This window comes from Xiphophorus maculatus, chromosome 3, assembly GCF_002775205.1.
Source record: "Xiphophorus maculatus strain JP 163 A chromosome 3, X_maculatus-5.0-male, whole genome shotgun sequence".
Lineage (NCBI taxonomy): Eukaryota > Metazoa > Chordata > Actinopteri > Cyprinodontiformes > Poeciliidae > Xiphophorus > Xiphophorus maculatus.
This window is the reverse complement of record NC_036445.1, coordinates 12,479,221-12,498,942: the sequence shown is the minus strand read 5'-3', so window position 1 is coordinate 12,498,942 and position 19,722 is coordinate 12,479,221. Positions and strand designations below refer to the sequence as shown.

Genomic DNA, 19,722 nt, shown 5'->3' with positions numbered 1-19,722 from the left:
TCTGTTTTTATAAAATGGAAATCTAAACCCACAGCTGAGTTTTTATCTGCCTCCCTTGAAGCCTCATCTGCCATTTTGTTCCCTTTGACACCATGATGATCTGGTGCCCATAAAATATCATTAGACATATCATATTCTGTAAACTGTTTCTTGAATTTCTTTTAAGATATTTGGTCTTTTTTCTGAATTGTTGTAGCTATTGCAATCTGACTAATGAACTGGAATCTGAACGATTTACTGATTCTAAATATTATTTCTTCAATTCACTGGCTGATAATATTTTGAGCATTTCTCATGTGTATCTGAAAGTTCATTAATCATTTTTCCTAACTTTGATTAAACTCTGGTAAATGAAAGCAACTCCAACACGAAGTTATAATTGATCATTTATTTATTTTGGTCATTTTCAACTTTTCTGTAAGTTGAAAATGGGAAATGTCTAAAAAGAAAAAAATCTCCAGAAGAAGCAGACGTTTTATTGGCATAATTGGTTAAAGTTAACAGAAGTAGTTAAACGCAGTAAAACGTGCGGAAGTCAGAAAATAATAAAGAAAAACAGAAATTTAATGAAAGAAAAACTGAGATATTTTGCTCTCTTTAATTAACGGTTACAAAATCCTTGACTGACATTCAGTTCCACAATCACCAGTTGGTGGCGTTAATGCACTAATTTCGTTGCCTGCCAACCGCTAATAACCGCCAAAGAAGAAGAAGAAGAAGACGAAGTCAGCGTCGCAGCAAAGCCATTACTGAAGACTCCGATTTCTGTTTTCACAGGTGGGTTAAGTGCACAAGTAATAGATAGGTATCATTTTTAGAAGTGTTTTATGTACAGGACATTGTTTTATTGATATCGATTCTATTTTGAGATATTTTTGTGCATTGGATGTGACAGTTAACTGCCGTTAGCTTAAATGCTAACTACAACCAAGTGTTGCAAGAATGAAATGCAGGCTTTTCTGTGCATCGGACTGCAATATTCAGTGGCAAGTCGATGGAGCCATTAGGAATGAGTTGTGTCAGCCTTGGTCTTTTTGTGAGGTCTCTTTTAATGTCTTTGTTATAACTCCGTCAAGCCGAAGTGCAATAAACAACAACCAGAATGACGTTAATTGGGGCCTGCCCATAGCAATGCTTCGCAAGTCAGTACTGCTCTCCTTATGCATTGCATGGCAGGCCCCTATTGTTCTACACCTAATAGAACGCCTCTTTATTCTTAATTTTTCTTCCGTGACCGTTAATGCGGCTGAGGTATCAAAACGTGCGGAAAATTCACGCCATTGGAGCTATTACTTTTGTTGGGATTCGGGGTAACCATGGCGATATAATTAGCAAACTAGAAAATTCCTGAAGAAATTTAACCGGGGCCTGCCAAAGTGTGCCCGTCGGTTTGGACCCAGCGTTCTCATTCTAGAAATTAGCATCAACGCTAAAGAGCTCTGCAATGTAATCAATAGCATGTGGAGAATCACAAGAATGTTAAGTAAGGTGGACGTGCACCATTCAGTATGATTTAAAATTTTCTCAAGGCTTCTATTTTGAAATTTTAGTTAAGCTTAATTTCAAAGGTCCAAACTAATCCCATGTATAACAGTCATTGGGTTAAATCAGTTATATAATGCTCAAAACACAAGTAGTTGATGTAAAAATATTAAAGGCTTTTATTTTGAAATTTTTATTAAGCTTCATTTCAAAGCGCCAATCTAATCCTATGTGTATCAGTGCTTTGGATAAAAAAGTCACATAATGCCCAAAAGAGCAAATACCTGATGTAAAAATTGTCAAGGCTTTTAATTTGAAATTTTCAGTATGCTTGATTTCAAAGGGCCAAACTAATCCCATGTGTAACAGTTACTGAGTTAAATCAGTTATATACAGCCCATAGCAGCAAGTAGTTCTAAAGGCCAGTTCTGTCCTGATCTGTTTCAACTGATTCTTCCACCATAGATAGAACTACAGTGATGCGTATTTGTAGTCCTAATCAGCAGCCAATAGCCTCCTGAGTTCCGTTGCTATGGTAAATAAGTTTCTCAGCAAAGTGTGAACTGTGAGTCATACATGCTGGGGGACACAATTCTCTGTTTGAGCCAGCTAGTTTCACCCAAAAAAAGCACTGGAAACAAATCCTTTCTGTTCGGGAACCGTAATACATATTCGAAAAGCGTTTGAAGCGTATCAGAGGCCTATGTGTCTTCTGCTATAGTCCCGAGATTCATATCTGTACCTCACTCAGAGCATTTACAGCGATGAGAGAAAGAAATGTTGTGCCCAGATCTGAAATTGTAGTCAAATACATGGGAGAAAGCCTCAGACAGCCTCAGAAAATCCTGTCGCATGACTTTGCTCTGAAGCACCGTGACAGAAAACCGTACGGTCTAGATAAATTTCGAAAACATTTTACCGGAGCAGACATGCGTATCAATGTCAGGACCGATTTTGATACCAATCGTGCAATATTTGTGGGCGTGACGGCGATTTCAAAATTATTTTGGGGTCAAAAATTCTCTTCATTTCTCACTCTAGCGGAGCTGCAATCAGTAAGACTCACACTCTAATTTTAGGAAAAATGAAAAACTTTGGGTCGCTTAGAGACAAATTGTGGACAAACCGTAATCGGTATCGACGAGCCGTCTTCACTTTCGAAGAGATCACGGACATATCTACAAAATGAAATTTGAATGGCATTTCAGGATCAAGTTTCAGATATTTAAGATTATCAGCGACATGGGATATACATATTCAGGGAAGTGACCCAAAAATAAACGGAGGACAAAACAAACAAAATAAATGAAAAGTTGTGAGCTCACAAACACTAAGGTGAGACAAACAATCCCAAACTTTGTGGACTAACAAAATAGACAATCAAACTCTAAAGGACAGCAGGAAGCAGTGATAAAACTGTAAAAACAAAAATACAAAAATCACTAAATGCTTATTAAATCACTTTAATCAAATCAATCTAAAACACATTAAAACACTGCACACCTGCATCGCATAAACCAGGACTCTAAAGCAGCATCAGAGCCAGGGATTTAAAACGTCTCAACAGCCTGATAAAGAAGGCTAGTTCTGTTCTGAGGACGACTGTGGAACCTCTGGAGATGATTATGCAAAGAAAAATGTTCATAAAACAATAAAATTATGGAGAACCCTGACAATACACAACCTCTTCGTGGGAAGAGGCTATTTTTCCCAAGACAGTCTCATGAAGAGTATCTTCAGTCAGAGACGTCTTCAGATGTGCTGTAATACAGACTGCTACAAGAGATCTTTCCATCACTACAATAACTCTTTGAAGAATCTGAATTAATATGAGTTATAACATTCAATTTCCCTTTAGGATCAATAAAGTATTTTTGAATTTGGATGTCTTTTGCAAAACCTTCCAGCACTGCCCTATTTGTCCTTTTAGATCAGGGGTGTCAAACTCAATTTCACCAAGGGCCACTTCAGCATATTGGCCACCCTCAAAGGGCCACATTGACGGTATAAATCAGGAATGCCCAAGTGCAGTCCTCCAGACTGCAACTTTTAGATGCGTCCCTGCTAAAACGTACCCCAGACAAAAAGTTGACTTCCCTCATTAGCAGCAACTCAGTTCTGTAGAGGCCTATGATTGAGTCAATGATCCAGGTGTGTTAGAGAAAGAACGCATCTAAAGTTGCAGAGTGAAAGGTCTGGAAAACTAGACTTGGGCAACCCTAGCATAAATGTATGAAAATACAATGTTAAAAATAAATTAAACAACACCTCATATTGTTAAATGACTGATTTTATGTATTCAAGTTTTAAATATTACATTTGCATGGATGCAAAATTACTGCTCAGTTTAAAAATATGCTCAGTATTTTTAAACTGCTCAGCTAAACTTCGCTCTTTAGCTTGTTAGCTTTCAGTTTTATTCGCTGGGAAAATTAATCTTTGTCTGCTTTAAAGATAAGCAGACAAAGAATAAAAACAAGTTTTGATATTAACTCTCAACTTCATTCACAAAACTTTTTCGTTATTTATTACACAACGAACATGTATTTCACATAAGAACAAAACAATGAGGTGATGTTGCCTGTCCTTGAACACAACGCTGATCCTCTTCACCCTGTCACCAACTCACACATCCTCACTGTGTTGTGTTGTGTACATAAACACAAAACACAAACAAAATCAATAAACTATATGCATATTCCAGTATACTGAGTTTTGGTTTTACATTCATTCTATTTAAATTTAGTTTGTTCGTGCTTACCAATGTTTTCCCCTGGTCAGTTCGTCCATGTCTGGTTTTAGTTCTATTCTGAGGAAATCCGCAAAACGGCGTGTAGGTTTTCGTCAGTAATGCGCGATCTGGTCTTGGTCTTGTTTAAATTCATTATTGAAAACATCTGTTCGCTCAGATAGGTGCTTCCAAACATGGACAAAAAACACGAGCTGCATGGAGTTGAAGCTGTGGCATCAAATCAGGGGGCAGGAGACGGTAAAAGTCCAAGATTGAAACATCTCGGAACTTCGCTCTTTAGCTTGTTAGCTTGTCGATGTTTCAGTTTTATTCGCTGGGAAAATTAATAATCAGCTTGAGGTGACTCTGCTGCACTCTAGTGGCGAGAAGCCGTAATGTTGGCTGATAAGAATCTGAAGGCATTATGGGAGATGTAGTTTGTAGTCAATTCGTGCTCAAAACCTATTTTAAGTCAATCAATAGGGCTGTAAAACGGTGGTGGGGGGGAGAGGGCCACATAAAATGACGTAGCGGGCCACATGTGGCCCGCGGGCCTTGAGTTTGACACATGTGTTTTAGAGCAATGATAACTTAGTCTTTTTTTTTCTTCTTTTTCTATGCTGGTAGGACAAAGGTAATGTTTTACAACTGGTCTGATCACCAAATGAGTTGATTTATTAAATATTCTTGTACAAGTGCAGATACTGTAAAACATATTCATCAGCTCTTGTGGTATGAATAGATGTATATGAATTAGATTATATTTTATAACGAAGGAAAGGAGAATTGCAGAAATGTTTATGAGACAGAGTGAGAGCTCGCTTCTTGGCATGAAAGGTTTGTTACAGAAGCAGACTTGTTTTCCAAAACTGTTTGAGTAAGGAAATAACCCACAGAGCAGCGATAGAGATGCTGCATCACATCCTGATGACTTTTAAAAAGAGGAAGAAGAACCTGCCTGCTTTCCATGAGCTACAGCTGAAATCGCTCAATCTGCTGTTGGACATTTTATAATATCTAAATCTTTATTTTTCCCGTAAAGGATGGAGAACAACAGGGATGAAGACTCTTCTACAGTCAATGTCAACAATGCCAAACATCCTCTTAATAGTAAGTATATATTTTATAAGGATTAAAAACTAACAATACTACCCAAAAGCATTTCATACATTTTTATTCCCTCTGTAGAAAGTTACAGTTTCTTGACACGGCTGTAACAGGAGTTGTTTTTATGTCACATGTAAACCTGAAGCCTTAATCTTTTTGTATCATCTGAGAAATCTCTGCAAGCCAAGTTTAGTTGTATAGTACATTTCAGCAATGGACTAAATGAATAATGTTTAATTTATTGTTGTAAATAATTCCAAGTAAACTCTAAACAAAAATGTTTTTAACCTTGATTGTGAAGAACTCGTTGTTAAATAATTTTTCTAGTTTTCTGGAAATTTATTCCATATTAGTGAAGAATAAAAACTCGAAGCTACCTCTCCATGTGTGGTTCTGATTCCGGAGATGCAGAGTAGACTTTAACCTAAATCAACCAATCAATCAAATTATATTTGTATAGCACATTTCAGCAGCAGGCATTTCAAAGTGCTTTACATCATTACAAACACAGAAACACAATGCAATATAGAATCAATAATCAAAACACAGCATTAAGTCAAGTTCCATCAATAAATTTGTAATTGATTACGTTTCAAATACAATCCTAAACAGGTGGGTTTTCAGTTGAGATTTAAAGGAAGTCAGTGTTTCAGCTGTTTTACAGTTTTCTGGAAGTTTGTTCCAAATTTGTGTTGCATAAATGCTGAAAGCTGCTTCTCCTCGTTTGGTTCTGGTTCTGGGGATGCAGAGCAGAACCAGAACCAGAACCTGAGAGGTCTGGAAGGTTGATACAACAACAGCAGATCTTTAATGTATTGTGGTGCTAAGCCGTTCAGTGATTTATAAACTAACAACAGTATTTTAAAGTCTATTCTTTGAGCTACAGGGAGCCAGTGGAGGGACTTTAAAACTGGTGTTATGTGCTCTATCTTCCTGGTTTTAGTCAGAACGCCAGCAGCAGCGTTCTGGATCAGCTGCAGCTGGAAGATTGATTTGTTGGACAGACCTGTGAAGACGCTGTTGCAATAATCAATACGACTGAAGATGAACGCATGGATGAGTTTCTCTAGATCTGGCTGAGACATTAGTCCTTTAATCCTGGAAATGTTCTTCAGGTGATAGAAGGCCGACTTTGTAACTGTCTTTATGTGACTCTGGAGGTTCAGGTCAGAGTCCATCACTACTCCCAGGTTTCGGGCTGATCGATGGTTTTAGTTGTAATAACTGAAGCTGTGTATTGACTCTAGATTGTTCCTCTTTAGGTCCAAAAATAATAAAGACCAGTGGCCACATGTATAAAGTGTGCATACACACTAAAATGTGCGGCACCATATTTTATTCACGAGTCAGTATGTATAAAATTAAAAGTGTCATGAAAGTTTGTGTAAATATACACAAACTTAAATATTTAAATACTGTTTTACTGATTGCACGTTTTTCTGTTGTCGCAGAATACTGCATTGTACTTGCAAGTATTCTGCATGATTTTGCCTACGTTGGGTGATTTTATGGTTCTATTTTGAAAGATCACATAGCATTTATGCCTCAAACGAAATATTAACAGCCAATCCACGTGATCGGTATCGGAATTGGCAGAAAAAAATGTGATTGGAGCACCCCTAGTATATTATGATAAATGGCATGAAAGGCTTCTTAACTTTATGCATGCCGCACTTTTCAAACACTTGTGGACATGAGGTCCCGGGATATCGGCAAGGAAAGAGGATAACTTTTGTTCTTCAATGCCTCAAGACTGTATTGATTGTGAAGCCTGTATGTCAAAAGCCGTACAAGGATTTCGCTCAGATTCATTATGTGTAAAAAAGACAAAATGGTGGTTTTGATTCAAAATGGTGATTTTGATTCAAAATGGCCGACTTCCTGTGGGATTTGGGCCATGGTTCCAGGAGACTTTTAGGTTCGCCATTACAAGACACACACGTGTTCTGAATTATGTAAATCTTGGTAAAAGTATGGCTTTTACCATTGTGGCAGATTTTTTTGGGTGCTTTGGAGAAATTAGACAATACCCACCAAATATTATGATGGATTTCTGTTGGAGGTTGGACTAAGACTAATCATGGTGAGTTTGGTGCAGCTATCCTGAAATATGTGCAAGTTAGAGCCAAACGTATGTCAACGGCATGACCTCTGTCTTTGTCACACCAACTTGTAACCAACTTGTTATTTGTCAAATGACACAAGATCATATTTTTTAGGTCAAGGGCATTCGAGGGGTGCCAAAGAAAAAAAAGTGATTTCCTGCAGTACAGTGTGAACCACAGTATAACCAATAGTCACGCTTTTGGAGGTGCGTATTGAGCGTGCCATGAGGATGATATATCTTTGGGAACAAAGAATTATGTTCGATGTGCATTTACATCTCACTCATGCTGCCCGGCGTGTGGCTCTGTGTCTGCGTTGATGAAGTTCATGTATGTGGTCCCGGTTAGCCGGTGCATTAATGACCCAGTGGTTTGGGCCTGTGGTTCAGGCCATGGAGGAAATATAGTCATGCAGCAAGCTGGTTTTACTTTTTTTAAAAATGTTATTGTTGTATTGTTTCACTGCAATAACATCAAACTCCTCCATATCAAATGCTTTGTCTACTTATAGTCGACAGAGTTGAGTCGCGCGGCCATAAAGGTTGGGCAACCAAAACAGTCTCTGTGGCGCTTATTAATTTAAAATCTTTTAATTTATCTATGCTGAAGCCATTAAGTCAAATGTAACCCCATTGATATTCTCAATAAGCAGATGTTAAATTTCTGTCTGTGGTCTGTGTTAAAATGTCAGCACTTATGGGGCCCCTAAATGCCTGGAGGGACTTAAGCACCTGCTGACTTTATTTGGATTTAACAGAAGTGCAAATACTTTATATTTATTTTGATTGTATTTTTTTGATTTGTTGTGTCTGAGACTCTATAGTTGTTGGTCTAAATAGCATTTCCCCTAACATATATAATTATCCAGTAATAATTTTACATTTCCTCTCAACTTATCTTTTAATACAAAAACACGGTGAACTGCCTCGGCGCCCCGACGACCGGGCTTAACAAGTTTCCTGAGGGAAATCCCAGCAACCTGCATCACTCATGCCAAGTTTGATGCCAGTTGACCTTTTTCTGTGAAAGTTATAGGGTTTCGTTTGTTTTGGCGAGTAGACCATGTTCGGTTAAAGTTCAGTTTGGTTAAAGTTTGAAAAGACTTCTGTTAATTTATGAATAACTGAACTTAATGATGGAACTTGACAAAATGTAAAATCTGTTACTGGTTTCACAATTGGTCACAGCATGATGTGTTTATGACGGCTTCACGATGTAAACCACTTTTAACTTCCTCCTTGCTGAAATGTGCTGTGCAAATAAACTTGATTGATTGATCAATAATGATATTGATTCCATTTTTTTCTTTCAGCTGAGGAAGTGGAAGCAACAACAGTCCAGCACTCTTTTCTGTTGTTGATGTGTTTGGGGGTGTTAAGTGTCGTGCTGGCTGCAAAAGTCCTCTACAGTAAGTTTCATTTCAACAGAATACATTTTAAGTAGCTTCCTTTATGTCAAGTTTTTACTGGTTTAGAGACGATTTAGAGCAAACTTTCAGACTGAGGACCTCTTTACATATTTAACAAACACTCATGGACCACCAAACTTGAAAATGACCCACAATAACACAACTTGAAATGAAAATATTAGTGTCTTATTGTCATAACAATAATAGACTTATTGTTATTTTCTCTGTTCATTCTAATGAGAAGAGTGGTGTTGTTCTGTAAATGTGACTGGTCACAGCAAAACAATGAACCAGTCTGCCTGTTGTGACTTGTTTATAGAGTCTGAAAGTGTGGATTCTAAGCTTTGCAATAATCTCAAACACATAGTCAAAGAAGTTGTGTGTATTAATAGCGTTTTAGAGATATTTGTAATTTAGAATCACAATAAAAGAAAAATGAACTTGAATTGCTTTGGCAGAAACAAAAATCTTTATCTGCACCATTAAGTCTAAAAATGTTCCACTAATTTCTATCAATTGTATTTATTTACTGGTTTAATCTTTTTTTTTTTTTTACCCCTCCGGGGGGTCTTTTGTGGGCTCTAGTGTCCCTTATATGACAGTAGGCTGACGGGAAACGGGAAAGGAGAGGGGGGAAGACATGCGGCAAATATCGTCGGGTCCAGGAGTCGAACCTGCGACGGCCGCGTCGAGGACTGAAGGCCTCCAAATATGGGTCGCGCTAACCACTACGCCACCACGGCACGCCCTGGTTTAATCATTTTTAATTAAATAAAAAAAACAGCTGACGTGTGAGCACAGCATTATGAGCAAACAAAGTGGTAAAAAACAAAGACTAACAGAGACTGGAGTCTTGCCATTCAGCAAACAGAAAAGAGGAGGTTAACAAATAATTTAGCTCTGTATAATGTTTGCACATGTTCTCTCTAACCTACTGATTGTTTAATTTGAAAACCTGTTGGAAATAAATAAAGTGAATCTAATCAAAGAGCCATTCAAATGAATCGTATCACTCATGATCAGTACTCTCTCAGCAGGTATGATGGCACACCAGGTGAATGGCATGATGAGTGAAGATGGTGAGCGCCAACAAAAACAGGAAGCAAACTAATAACAAGATAGAACCTAAACAGGACATAACAATAAACTTAATCAAAGAAAACTAAACGGAAATGCACAAAGAACAAAATGCATTTAGGTTTGGAAAAAATAAAAAAACATTCTAATTTCTGTCCTGGATTGATAGATTGTTGGGTGTTTTTGTGGTGGTATAAAATTTAGTATTTAAATAAATCCTGTTCTGAATAAACTAAGAAACTAAACTAAATACAGAGGAATAAATCTATATGACAAGGCCTTTCGAGCAAAAATTAATACAGAGGACTATATGGCAAGAACAAACAGACACTGTTTTCTGTAAGGGCACTGGGTGGGGACCCGGAAATTCAACCACACACAAGAGTTGCAAAGGAAAAAGGTTTAATTAAATTTTCTGCTATTGGTGCGGCTCAGGATGTGGTCATCCAACACAGCACTGTAGCGCAATGGACGGGTGGAGCAGAGAATCCAGGAAGAGACTAAGACGGTTATCCAGGCAGAGGTCATACACAGGAGATCGGAGGGAACAAACTTAGCTTGAGGGGCAGGCAATAGTCGATGGTCGTGGGGCGAAGCTTGGGTCAGGGTCCAGAAATCCAGAACAGTAGGTATCCGAGGAGGGCTTGGCAGGAGGGGTCAATCCGTGGGCAGAAAAGGGTCGAAGAAACACTGAAGGCTTATAAGGAAACGCTGGATCATTACTGGCTCGTGGCTGTCAATAATCTGGCAAGGAGGCTGAGGCTGAGAGGAGTTTAAGTAGGGCAGGGACCAGGTGGAACAGGTAAGCAATCAGCAGGCGCGGCAGGTGAACTGAATGAGTGTTAACGCACAGCATGGACAGGACAGAACATGGATCATGACAGTTTTCAGATAAAAGGTAATGTTGTTGAAGTGCCATGGGTTTGTTGAGACCATATTTGGAACTAAGAAGACATATATTTTACCAAACATAACAGTAAGGAACACATCACTTATTTATATTTAGGCCCGAGCAGCAAAGCGCTGCGAAGGCCTATTGTATCTGTACTGTTTCTTATTATTACGATTCTGCCCCCCTAAAGAGGAGCCTTTTTGGGGGCTTTATCATATTCAAAAACTCACCAAACTTGGCGGTGGCGACTAGAAAATTTAAAAATTTTGAATTTTAAGGTTGTCGCAAAAATCGCAAAAAAAATTGCTGAACGGCGGCAACTAGCAATTTTCTGTTGACACAATGGTATGAACGTACTTCATCGTAGAGACATGAAATTTGGTACACTTGTAGAGCTCACCAAAAGACTCAGAACTTACATTTAATGTTATAAGCCAACTATCACAGGAAGTCGGCCATTTTGTATTGAACCTCCATTTTTTACCTCGATTTTGACGTTTACAGCCTTCGTATTTGATCGAACTCCTCCTAGGGATTTCGATTGATCGACTTCAAACTCGGTCAGTCTGATCATAAGGCATGTTTGATTTAAAGTTATCAAATTGGTGAGTTTTGGAGCATGTTGAAGGGGGGTTAGCAGGGGTCAAAGTTCACCTACTCGCCATGAAACACGAAACTCTTATATTTCCTATACAAAAGCACATAGAGGTATCAAACTTTCAGTGATTGATCGTCATCGGGTGTCCTAAAATACCCTGTGGTGAAATGATGATATCACTTAGGCCACGCCCCCTGAGAACAGGAAGTGTCATGTTTTACTGTGAACGGTCGCTATCTTAGCCCTTTGACCTAATCAACATGAAACTGTGTCCAGAGACAGAAGACATGTTGGTGTGTTGTGGATTCCAACCCCGACCGGCTTTGACATAGCAGGTGGGCGTGGCGAAGTGACCTGTAACGCCGTTGCCATACGTTTGGCTCTGAATTCCACAATTTCGGGCCCAGCTGCTCCAAACTCACTAGGATGGATCCTTATCCACCCACCGACAGGAATTCATAACAAAATTTGGTGGGCGTGGCCTAATTTCTCTATAGCGACCCCTAGAGTATTTTAAATGAACAGCCCTAAGCCATGCTTTAACCTAGAATTACGAAACTTGGTACACATGTGTATCTTGTCAGGACGTACAAAAAAGTCTCTTAGAGCCATGGTCGAAACCCAACAGGAAGTCGGCCATTTTGTCTTGAAGGTCCATTTTGGACCTCGAGTTTGACGTTTACAGCCTTCGTATTTGATCGAACTCCTCCTAGGGATTTCGATTGATCGGCTTCAAACTTGGTCAGTCTGATCATAAGGCATGTTCTAAAATACCCTGTGGTGAAATTATTTTTTTAAGTAGGCCACACCCCCTGAGAACAGGAAGTGTCATGTTTTACTGTGAACGGTCGCTATCTTAGCCCTTTGACCTAATCAACATGAAACTGTGTCCAGAGACAGAAGACATGTTGGTGTGTTGTGGATTCAAGCCCTGACCGGCTTTGACATAGCAGGTGGGCGTGGCGGCGTGGCGAAGTGACCTGTGACGCCGTTGCCATACGTTTGGCTCTGAATTCCACAATTTCGGGCCCAGCTGCTCCAAACTCACTAGGATGGATCATTATCCACCCACCGACAGGAATTCATAACAAAATTTGGTGGGCGTGGCCTAATTTCTCTATAGCGACCCCTAGAGTATTTTAAATGAACAGCCCCAAGCCATGCTGAAACCTAGAATTACGAAACTTGGTACACATGTGTATCTTGTCGGGAGGTACAAAAAAGTCTCTTGGAGCCATGCTCTAAACCCAACAGGAAGTCGGCCATTTTAGATTGAAGTTCATTTGACCTCGATTTTGACGTTTACAGCCTTCGTATTTGATCGAACTCCTCCTAGGGATTTCGATTGATCGGCTTCAAACTCGGTCAGTCTGATCATAAGGCATGTTTGATTTAAAGTTATCAAATTGGTGAGTTTTGGAGCATGTTGAAGGGGGATTAGCAGGGCTCAAAGATCCCCTGTGATTGACTGTGTAATATGTTACACAGTCAATTACAAAGGGGATTATTTTGTCATGTGTAAGGCAATGCTGCCCTCTGGTGTCGAATTACTGAAATAATGAAACTAGTTCAGTAATTTCAGTAATTCGACACCAGAGGGCAGCATTGCCCTACAGAATGACAGTTCAATGCTGAATTGAAAAGGAAAAAATTAAATAATTTGTAATTCTAACACAAAAACTCACAGAGACACCAAAGTTTGAGTTATTGATCATTATCTTGTGTCCAATAATATCCAATGGTCAAATGATGACATCACGTAGGCCACGCCCTCTGACAACAGGAAGTCTTGTATTTTACTGTGAACGGTCGATAGCTTCTGCACCAAACTTTGCACGAGTGACCCTGGTGGGATCCTTGACGACCCTATGTCATCATATTATGACGTCATATAAGCCCCGCCCCCTCAGAACAGGAAGTGCCGTTTGTTTACTTGGAAAGCTCCGTTTATGGCTCTCTTGACCTAATCAAGATGATTCGGATGATAAACTCTGTCAATGCTTGCTGCTGGCTGAACTGTGTGGGCGTGGCCAAATGGCGAATATCAGTCCCTCGCCATATTCATACGTTTGGCTCTAATTCACACATAGATCATCCGATTGGCGCCAAACTGGATCTGTATGACCTTTGTTCACCTCTAAAGAGCCCAACGGGTTTGAAATGTAATTTGGCTCCACTGCGCCCCCTAAGTTAATACATGGGTTCTATCTCCTCGACGCATCGACCGATCTGCGCCAGATTTTTTGACAGTCGTCGGGGAGCGCTGCCGAACGCATTCACGCGTGTCGCCTGGTGGACGGGCGGGGAAAATGCGCGACAGCTTCTGCGGTGGCTGGCGGGCGGCGGTGCTGAAAACTGCGGCGGAGCTTCTGCGGTGGGGAGTTGGCTGCGGCTCTGGAAATTGTGCGAGACCTTCTGCGGTGGCCGGAACCCCCGCGGTGGCCAATAGGCCGGAGCGGCGCTTGCTGCGAGGGCCGCCCGAGGCTGCTTGCAGCTTTAATTTTAATTAGATTTTGTTTTATATAATTATTTCTGCAATATTGTTTTTCATGTCAGTGTTAATGCCATGATGCTGTTTAGTGACTCCATGACACTTTCAGTTTGACTCATTAAGATTTGATTAAGATCCAGCTTTGCTCTTAATCAGAGCAAGATGCCACAGAGCTGGTTAATCTACTATTATAGATTAATAGCTTTACTGTAAAACCATTATCTATAAATCTATAGACAGGTCTATTAAAAAATATCATCCATGTTTCTGTCCCATATTTGTGTGGCATTAAAAGGATCTGGAACTTTTGTTTTTCTACCGAAAGCTCTGGTTTGCACAGTAAATGCCATGTGGGTGAAATTTTATAGATGATACTCTGATATCCCATTCTCCTGAAGGCAGCACAGAGCTGCACCACCAGAAATAAACACTGAAGATAAGAAGAGCTACGACTGATATTGTTTCTGTTCTATCCGTGTTTTAATGTTGCAGAGCACAGTGTTTTCACAAATAGTTCAAAGTTTAAAGTGGTATTGTTGTACATCTTTTATCTGGCCATTTTGTGCAAGGTTTAGCAATTAACATCAGAAAAAGATTTTTTTTTTCCACTCTGACTGCTGATAGGCCTATCGATTTTAAATTGAATGTCCATTGCATTCTTCTTACACACCTTTAAAAATTATTTCTATTCACATGGCTTTTTTGTTCGTTGGAAACAAATAATTCAGTAATCTGTTTCTCTTTTAAGGCTAAATAAAGAAACAACAATACAAATCAAGACAGCAACAATAATGATAGTAATATTAATCATAAAATAATATTCAGTGCAAGTAGCCTACATCTTCTTTGATGGGGGGCAGTAAGGGGCCACTGATAATGGATAGGCGGGCGCTGGTCCAAAAAAGGTTGAGAAGCACTGCGCTACAGCGACCTCTCTCTCCAGAACCAGCTGTCTGACAAGCATATTTTTCTTTTTATATGGGGCATGTTATATAAGAAACCCTGTAATATGTGCAGAACCTGGCAGAAATTCTGTCATAGAGCTTTTTAAAACCCATGTGTCCTGCCCAGGGAACACCGTGACCCAACTTTAGCACTTGTCCTCTTAGAGCTTGAGGCCCCACCAGTTTCTCAGATACCGTTTTCCCACACTGAAGACGAAGTAACCCATCTGTAAGGATATAACCTTACCCATCAAGATGATTAACGATTTCTCCATCTGTGATTGAAATCGCTTGATCAAAAACACCCATCAGTGAGTTGTAGCCTCTTGAAGTGACCCTGTGAATCCACAATGTCCCCATCAAAATCTGGCAATCCTTGTGATGTTTGTCTAACTGTGCCTGCCATTTTATAAAGCCGTCTTTGTTGTTTGCTTTTTCTCACTTTATCTAAGCTCTCAGCAGGAATATCCTAGATAAAGAAGGGCTTAAAGACAAGTTGTTCCACATACTAGGAGCAGTAACAGCTAAAGCCCGGTCTCAACACATATGGACTCAAGGGTTTCAATCAATGGACCTTATTGCTGCAAGGCAACAGTGCCATCACAATGCAACCCCCAACAATAAACAAGTTAATCAAATATTACTGTCCTTTAGTTCTACCCTAAGAATACTGCCTGATATCCTTGAAAAGGACTGAGAAACTGAAAATGTTAATGCTTCTCTGATAAAGATAGTTTGAATGACTGACTAATTTGTGTGTTTTTATAGTGAGTATGATGACAACCAAGCAGCATGAAAATATCAGCAGCCTTACAACTGAAAAACATCAACTGGTAGAGCTACAAAAGGCGATGAAGAGCCAGATCGAGGACCTGGACCGAGAGAGAAACGTGTTCTGGATAAAAGAAGAATTTGACGAAATCAGAAGGAAACTTAACCTACACAGACAGAAGCTGGCCAGAGACTTAGCACAGATTAGCCAAGACAGAAAGAAGCTGAACCAAGAAAGACAGGAGCTGACCCAAGACTTACAGAACCTCATTGAAGACAGAGAGAAGCTGAACCAAGACAGAGAGAAGCTGACCCGAGAGAGAGAAAAGTTGAGCCGAGACAGAGAAAAGCTGAGACAAGACACAGAGGAGCTGAGCCTAGTAGGGGAGGAGCTGAGTCGAAATAGAACGGAGCTTAGCAAACCAGAAGAGGAACTGAACAAAGAGAAAGAGGACCTGGCCCAAAATACAGAAAATCTGAACAAAGAGAAAGATGTTCTGAACAAAGAGAAAGGTGTTCTGAACAGAGAGAGAGAGAAGGTGAGGCGTGATAAAGAGAAAGTGAGGAAAGAAAGGGAGAAGCTGAAACGAGAGCAAGAGCACCATATGAAAATATGGGACCTGGTAAAAGATAAAAAGGAAGTGGAAAAGAAGAGAGAGGAGCTGAGGGAAAGCAGAAAGAAGATAAACAACCAGACAAAGGAGCTAATGAAAGAAAAGGAGGAGTATTACAAAGATATACAACTACTAAGGAAAAGGAAAGAGGAGCTGAGGAAAAAGATGGAGGAGCTGAGGAAAAAGATGGAGGAGCTGAGGAAAATGAAAGAGGAGCTGAGCAAACAGAAAAAGGAGCGGACAAAAGAGAATGAGGAGCTGAGGAAAAATGAAGATCGGCTGTCCAAAATGAAAGATGAGCTGATAAAAGAGAAAGAGAGGCTGAGCAAAAAGAAAGAGGAGCTGAGTAAAAAGAAAGAGAAGCTGGGCAAAGAGAAAGGGGATCTGATCAAAATGAAAGAGGAGCTGGCCAAAGAGAAAGAAGAGCTGAACAAAATGAAAGCAGAGCTTATCGAAAAGAAAGAAGAGCTGAACAAAAAGAAAATGAAACTGGACACAGAGAAAGAGGAGCTGAACAAACTGACAAAAAAGCTGAACCAAGAGCAAGAGAAGGTGAACACAGAGCGTGAGAAGCTGAGAGCATTGATAAATAAGGAATTGGAAAAATGCACAGAGAGAGACGCCCTGGTAACCTTCAAGACTGATCTCTGGAAGTATAGAAACTTTCCAACTGAAGAATTCTGTCCTGAATATAGTAATTATATTTCTACATGATCTCTGAAACTCTTTATTTTAATTTTTGAAATATTCTGTTATAAATTGTTTTTCAAGACACAGCTGACTATTATTATCACAAGTAGAGTGCTGAAGGTCACTTTTCACAAAGTGAGCCAGTAAAATTGACTCATTAGCAACAGGTTAACAGCCAAGTTTTGATTTCAGAGAATATTTCTGACTAAAATGATATCGTAATTTAATTACCTTCCAATATTTATCTGCACTCTACCTTTAAAAGCTTTGAGTAATTTTGACAACTGAAATATTAAACGACATAGATTCTCTGTTATATATATATATAAAAAAAATTCACTTTATTCTGCTCTTTCCCCTTGTCTAGTGAAACCAACATGTCTGGATTGCAGGTATGGATGGATTTTCTACAAGGGACACTGCTACATTGTTTCTCGTGAAGGTAGTGAAGATTGGAAGACTTGGGATGAAAGTCGAGATTTCTGTCAGGAACGTGGTGCAGACTTACTTACAGTTGATAATATGGAAGAGCAGGTAAAATATAATGTCACCTCTACTCTTGATGTTTAAAGCTAATCTGCAAGTTTCTGGAAGATTGAAATGTTGACAATTGGAATCACACGTACTAGATGAATCAATATCACCTCATTTTTTAAGACACAATAGAAAACATAAAAGAGGAAGAGACGTTGCCTCAATACATAAGAACTTCTTAAATAAAAAAAAAGAAAAGAAATACTTTTAGGTCATTTTAACTCTTTTGAATGTCTGGCAATTGAGGTAAAAGGCCATAAATGAACTCAGATACTAACTCAATCCAAAACCCCAACATGGGTAACTTCCTTGACTTTAATGAGCTTTTATCTCTTACATTCACCAATTATGACTGTTTAATAATTGTGGGAGATTTTAACATCCATGTTGACAAGCCCAAAGACAGAGAGGCAAAAACCTGACATATTCTTGATCATTTTGCTCTAATTCAGCATGTTAAACAGTCAACACACAATCTAGGACACACACTGGACGTGATTATCAGTGAGGGTGTGAATATTTCCAGTGTCTCTGTAACTGATGTCATCCTGTCTGATCATTTTGCTGTTATGTTTTAAAATTCTTTCTCCATCGACTCACTTAGTAAAACAGCCACTATCACAAAACGTTCTTTCACAGACAGCAGAAACATTTAATCAGTTATACGTCCATCTCACCTTTATGTTGTAACCATGAAGAAGAGTTTGCAGATAACTTTCATTCTAAAATTGAAGACATTATTTATTGCAATGCTCCCATTAAAGTGAAGTTTGTGTGTGGCAGGACCAAGTCTTCATGGAGATATGTGCAGTTAGATCTGCAAGAAAACTTTGTCGTAGGGCCGAACCTAAATCGCGTAACACTGAACTTCATGATTATAATAAAACCGACAAAGAAAGACTGCAAAGCTATCACTTCACACTAAAACATGCAAGGAAAACATTCTTTGCAGAAATCATAAACAAAAACATTAACAATGCTCTGTCATGCTGGTATTTAATCTTCTGACCCACAAGCACAGACACTCTCAGGAGACAGGTAAAACTTAAAGATTTATTACTATAATGAATAATTACTCTCTGGCTTGTCCGGAAGAACCTGAAAGGCAGGAATCAGAAACTGCGTTGAGATATGAGAGATGAGATTGGGTTCGATGGAAGAAATGTGAAATGATCTTACTTTGAGTATTAAAGGTGGCGACGCCAGAGAGAAGGGAGAGGAAGGTCTTTGTCCTGGTGTAGGCCTGTCACAATAGCAAATTTTGCTGAACGATTAATTGTCTCAAAACTTATTGCGATAAACGATAATATTGTTTGAAGACCTTTTTACACTGAAAATGATGTAATAACGCATGTGATTTCTTGCCAAAGTTAGATACATTTTATTTTCAAAAGAACACTAAACACTGGAACTGATAAACAAAATAAACAAAACAACCAAAAATAAAATGGATTCTCAGTCTCCATTAACAAAAAATGTAGTGGAAAAAAAACTAAACAACATAAAGCCAAAGTGTAAATAAATACTGCATTCAACCAAAAGAGTGCAGATTATGAAGTCTGTATATTATGTTGCCCTTCAGTAATAATTAGATTTAAATAGAGAAGATGGGCACATCGACTACCTGATGCAATAATTCACACTACAGATTTTTTGCTCCTATTTTTCCCCTTACAACAATCTTAGCACGTTGGTCTTTCTAAGATTGTGTGGTGTGTTATGGTAGATCATCGTTGCCGCTCCGATCTAAATCAGGGTTTTCCCCGACTGGGAGCTTTAAAGACACCTGTTGAATGTGACAGGTAGCCAATCAGAAAGCGCGGATTCTCCTCCAAGCAACATTTTTTATTTTATTTTTTACAGAAATAATGGCTTCTTTCCAAGAAGGAGGCATCTTGCCAGTCCTAAGACTATAATTAAACGAGTCATATAACAGTGGTGTTAATTCTTCTTTGAAGGTTTTACAAAAAGAAGCCCCTAAGCCATCTGACCCTGGGGACTTTCCTGTTTTAGTCCTGCCAATCGCCTTTGTAATCTCTTCCTCTGTAATTTGAGAAGTCAATGTCACATTTTGTTTTGTGCCTATTGCTGGTAAATCCAATTTTTCCAGAAAATTACTCGCCTCCTCTTCCCCTGCCGATGGTAGCTGTGCATATAGAGTTTTGTAGTATTGTTCAAATGTTCTTTGTATTTCTTCTTGTTCATATAAGATTGTATTGGATAGTGGATCTCTTATTTTATGTATGCTACCTAATGTTTGTTGTTTCTTAACGCGCCT

At 39.1% G+C, this 19,722-nt stretch overlaps 1 protein-coding gene across 1 annotated transcript; it reads left to right on the top strand.

The window, feature by feature from the left end:
• The first annotated feature begins 719 nt into the window (after window positions 1-719).
• Window positions 720-17,347, top strand: LOC102224542 (golgin subfamily A member 6-like protein 22). The gene is made up of 6 exons (XM_023330475.1): window positions 720-777; window positions 5,256-5,323; window positions 8,738-8,833; window positions 9,868-9,912; window positions 15,604-16,772; window positions 17,278-17,347. The coding sequence occupies exons 2-6, from the start codon at window positions 5,257-5,259 to the stop codon at window positions 17,278-17,280; spliced, it is 1,380 nt and encodes a 459-aa protein (XP_023186243.1). The 5' UTR covers window positions 720-777; window position 5,256; the 3' UTR covers window positions 17,281-17,347.
• The last annotated feature ends 2,375 nt before the right edge of the window (window positions 17,348-19,722 follow it).

Bases quoted from the DNA above. Each gene is read 5' to 3' on its own strand.
- LOC102224542 (XM_023330475.1), top strand. From the start codon at position 5,257: ATGGAGAACAACAGGGATGAAGACTCTTCTACAGTCAATGTCAACAAT. The intron at 5,324-8,737 runs GTAAGTATATAT...TTTTTCTTTCAG, and splicing joins TGCCAAACATCCTCTTAATA to CTGAGGAAGTGGAAGCAACA. The intron at 8,834-9,867 runs GTAAGTTTCATT...GTACTCTCTCAG, and splicing joins GGCTGCAAAAGTCCTCTACA to CAGGTATGATGGCACACCAG.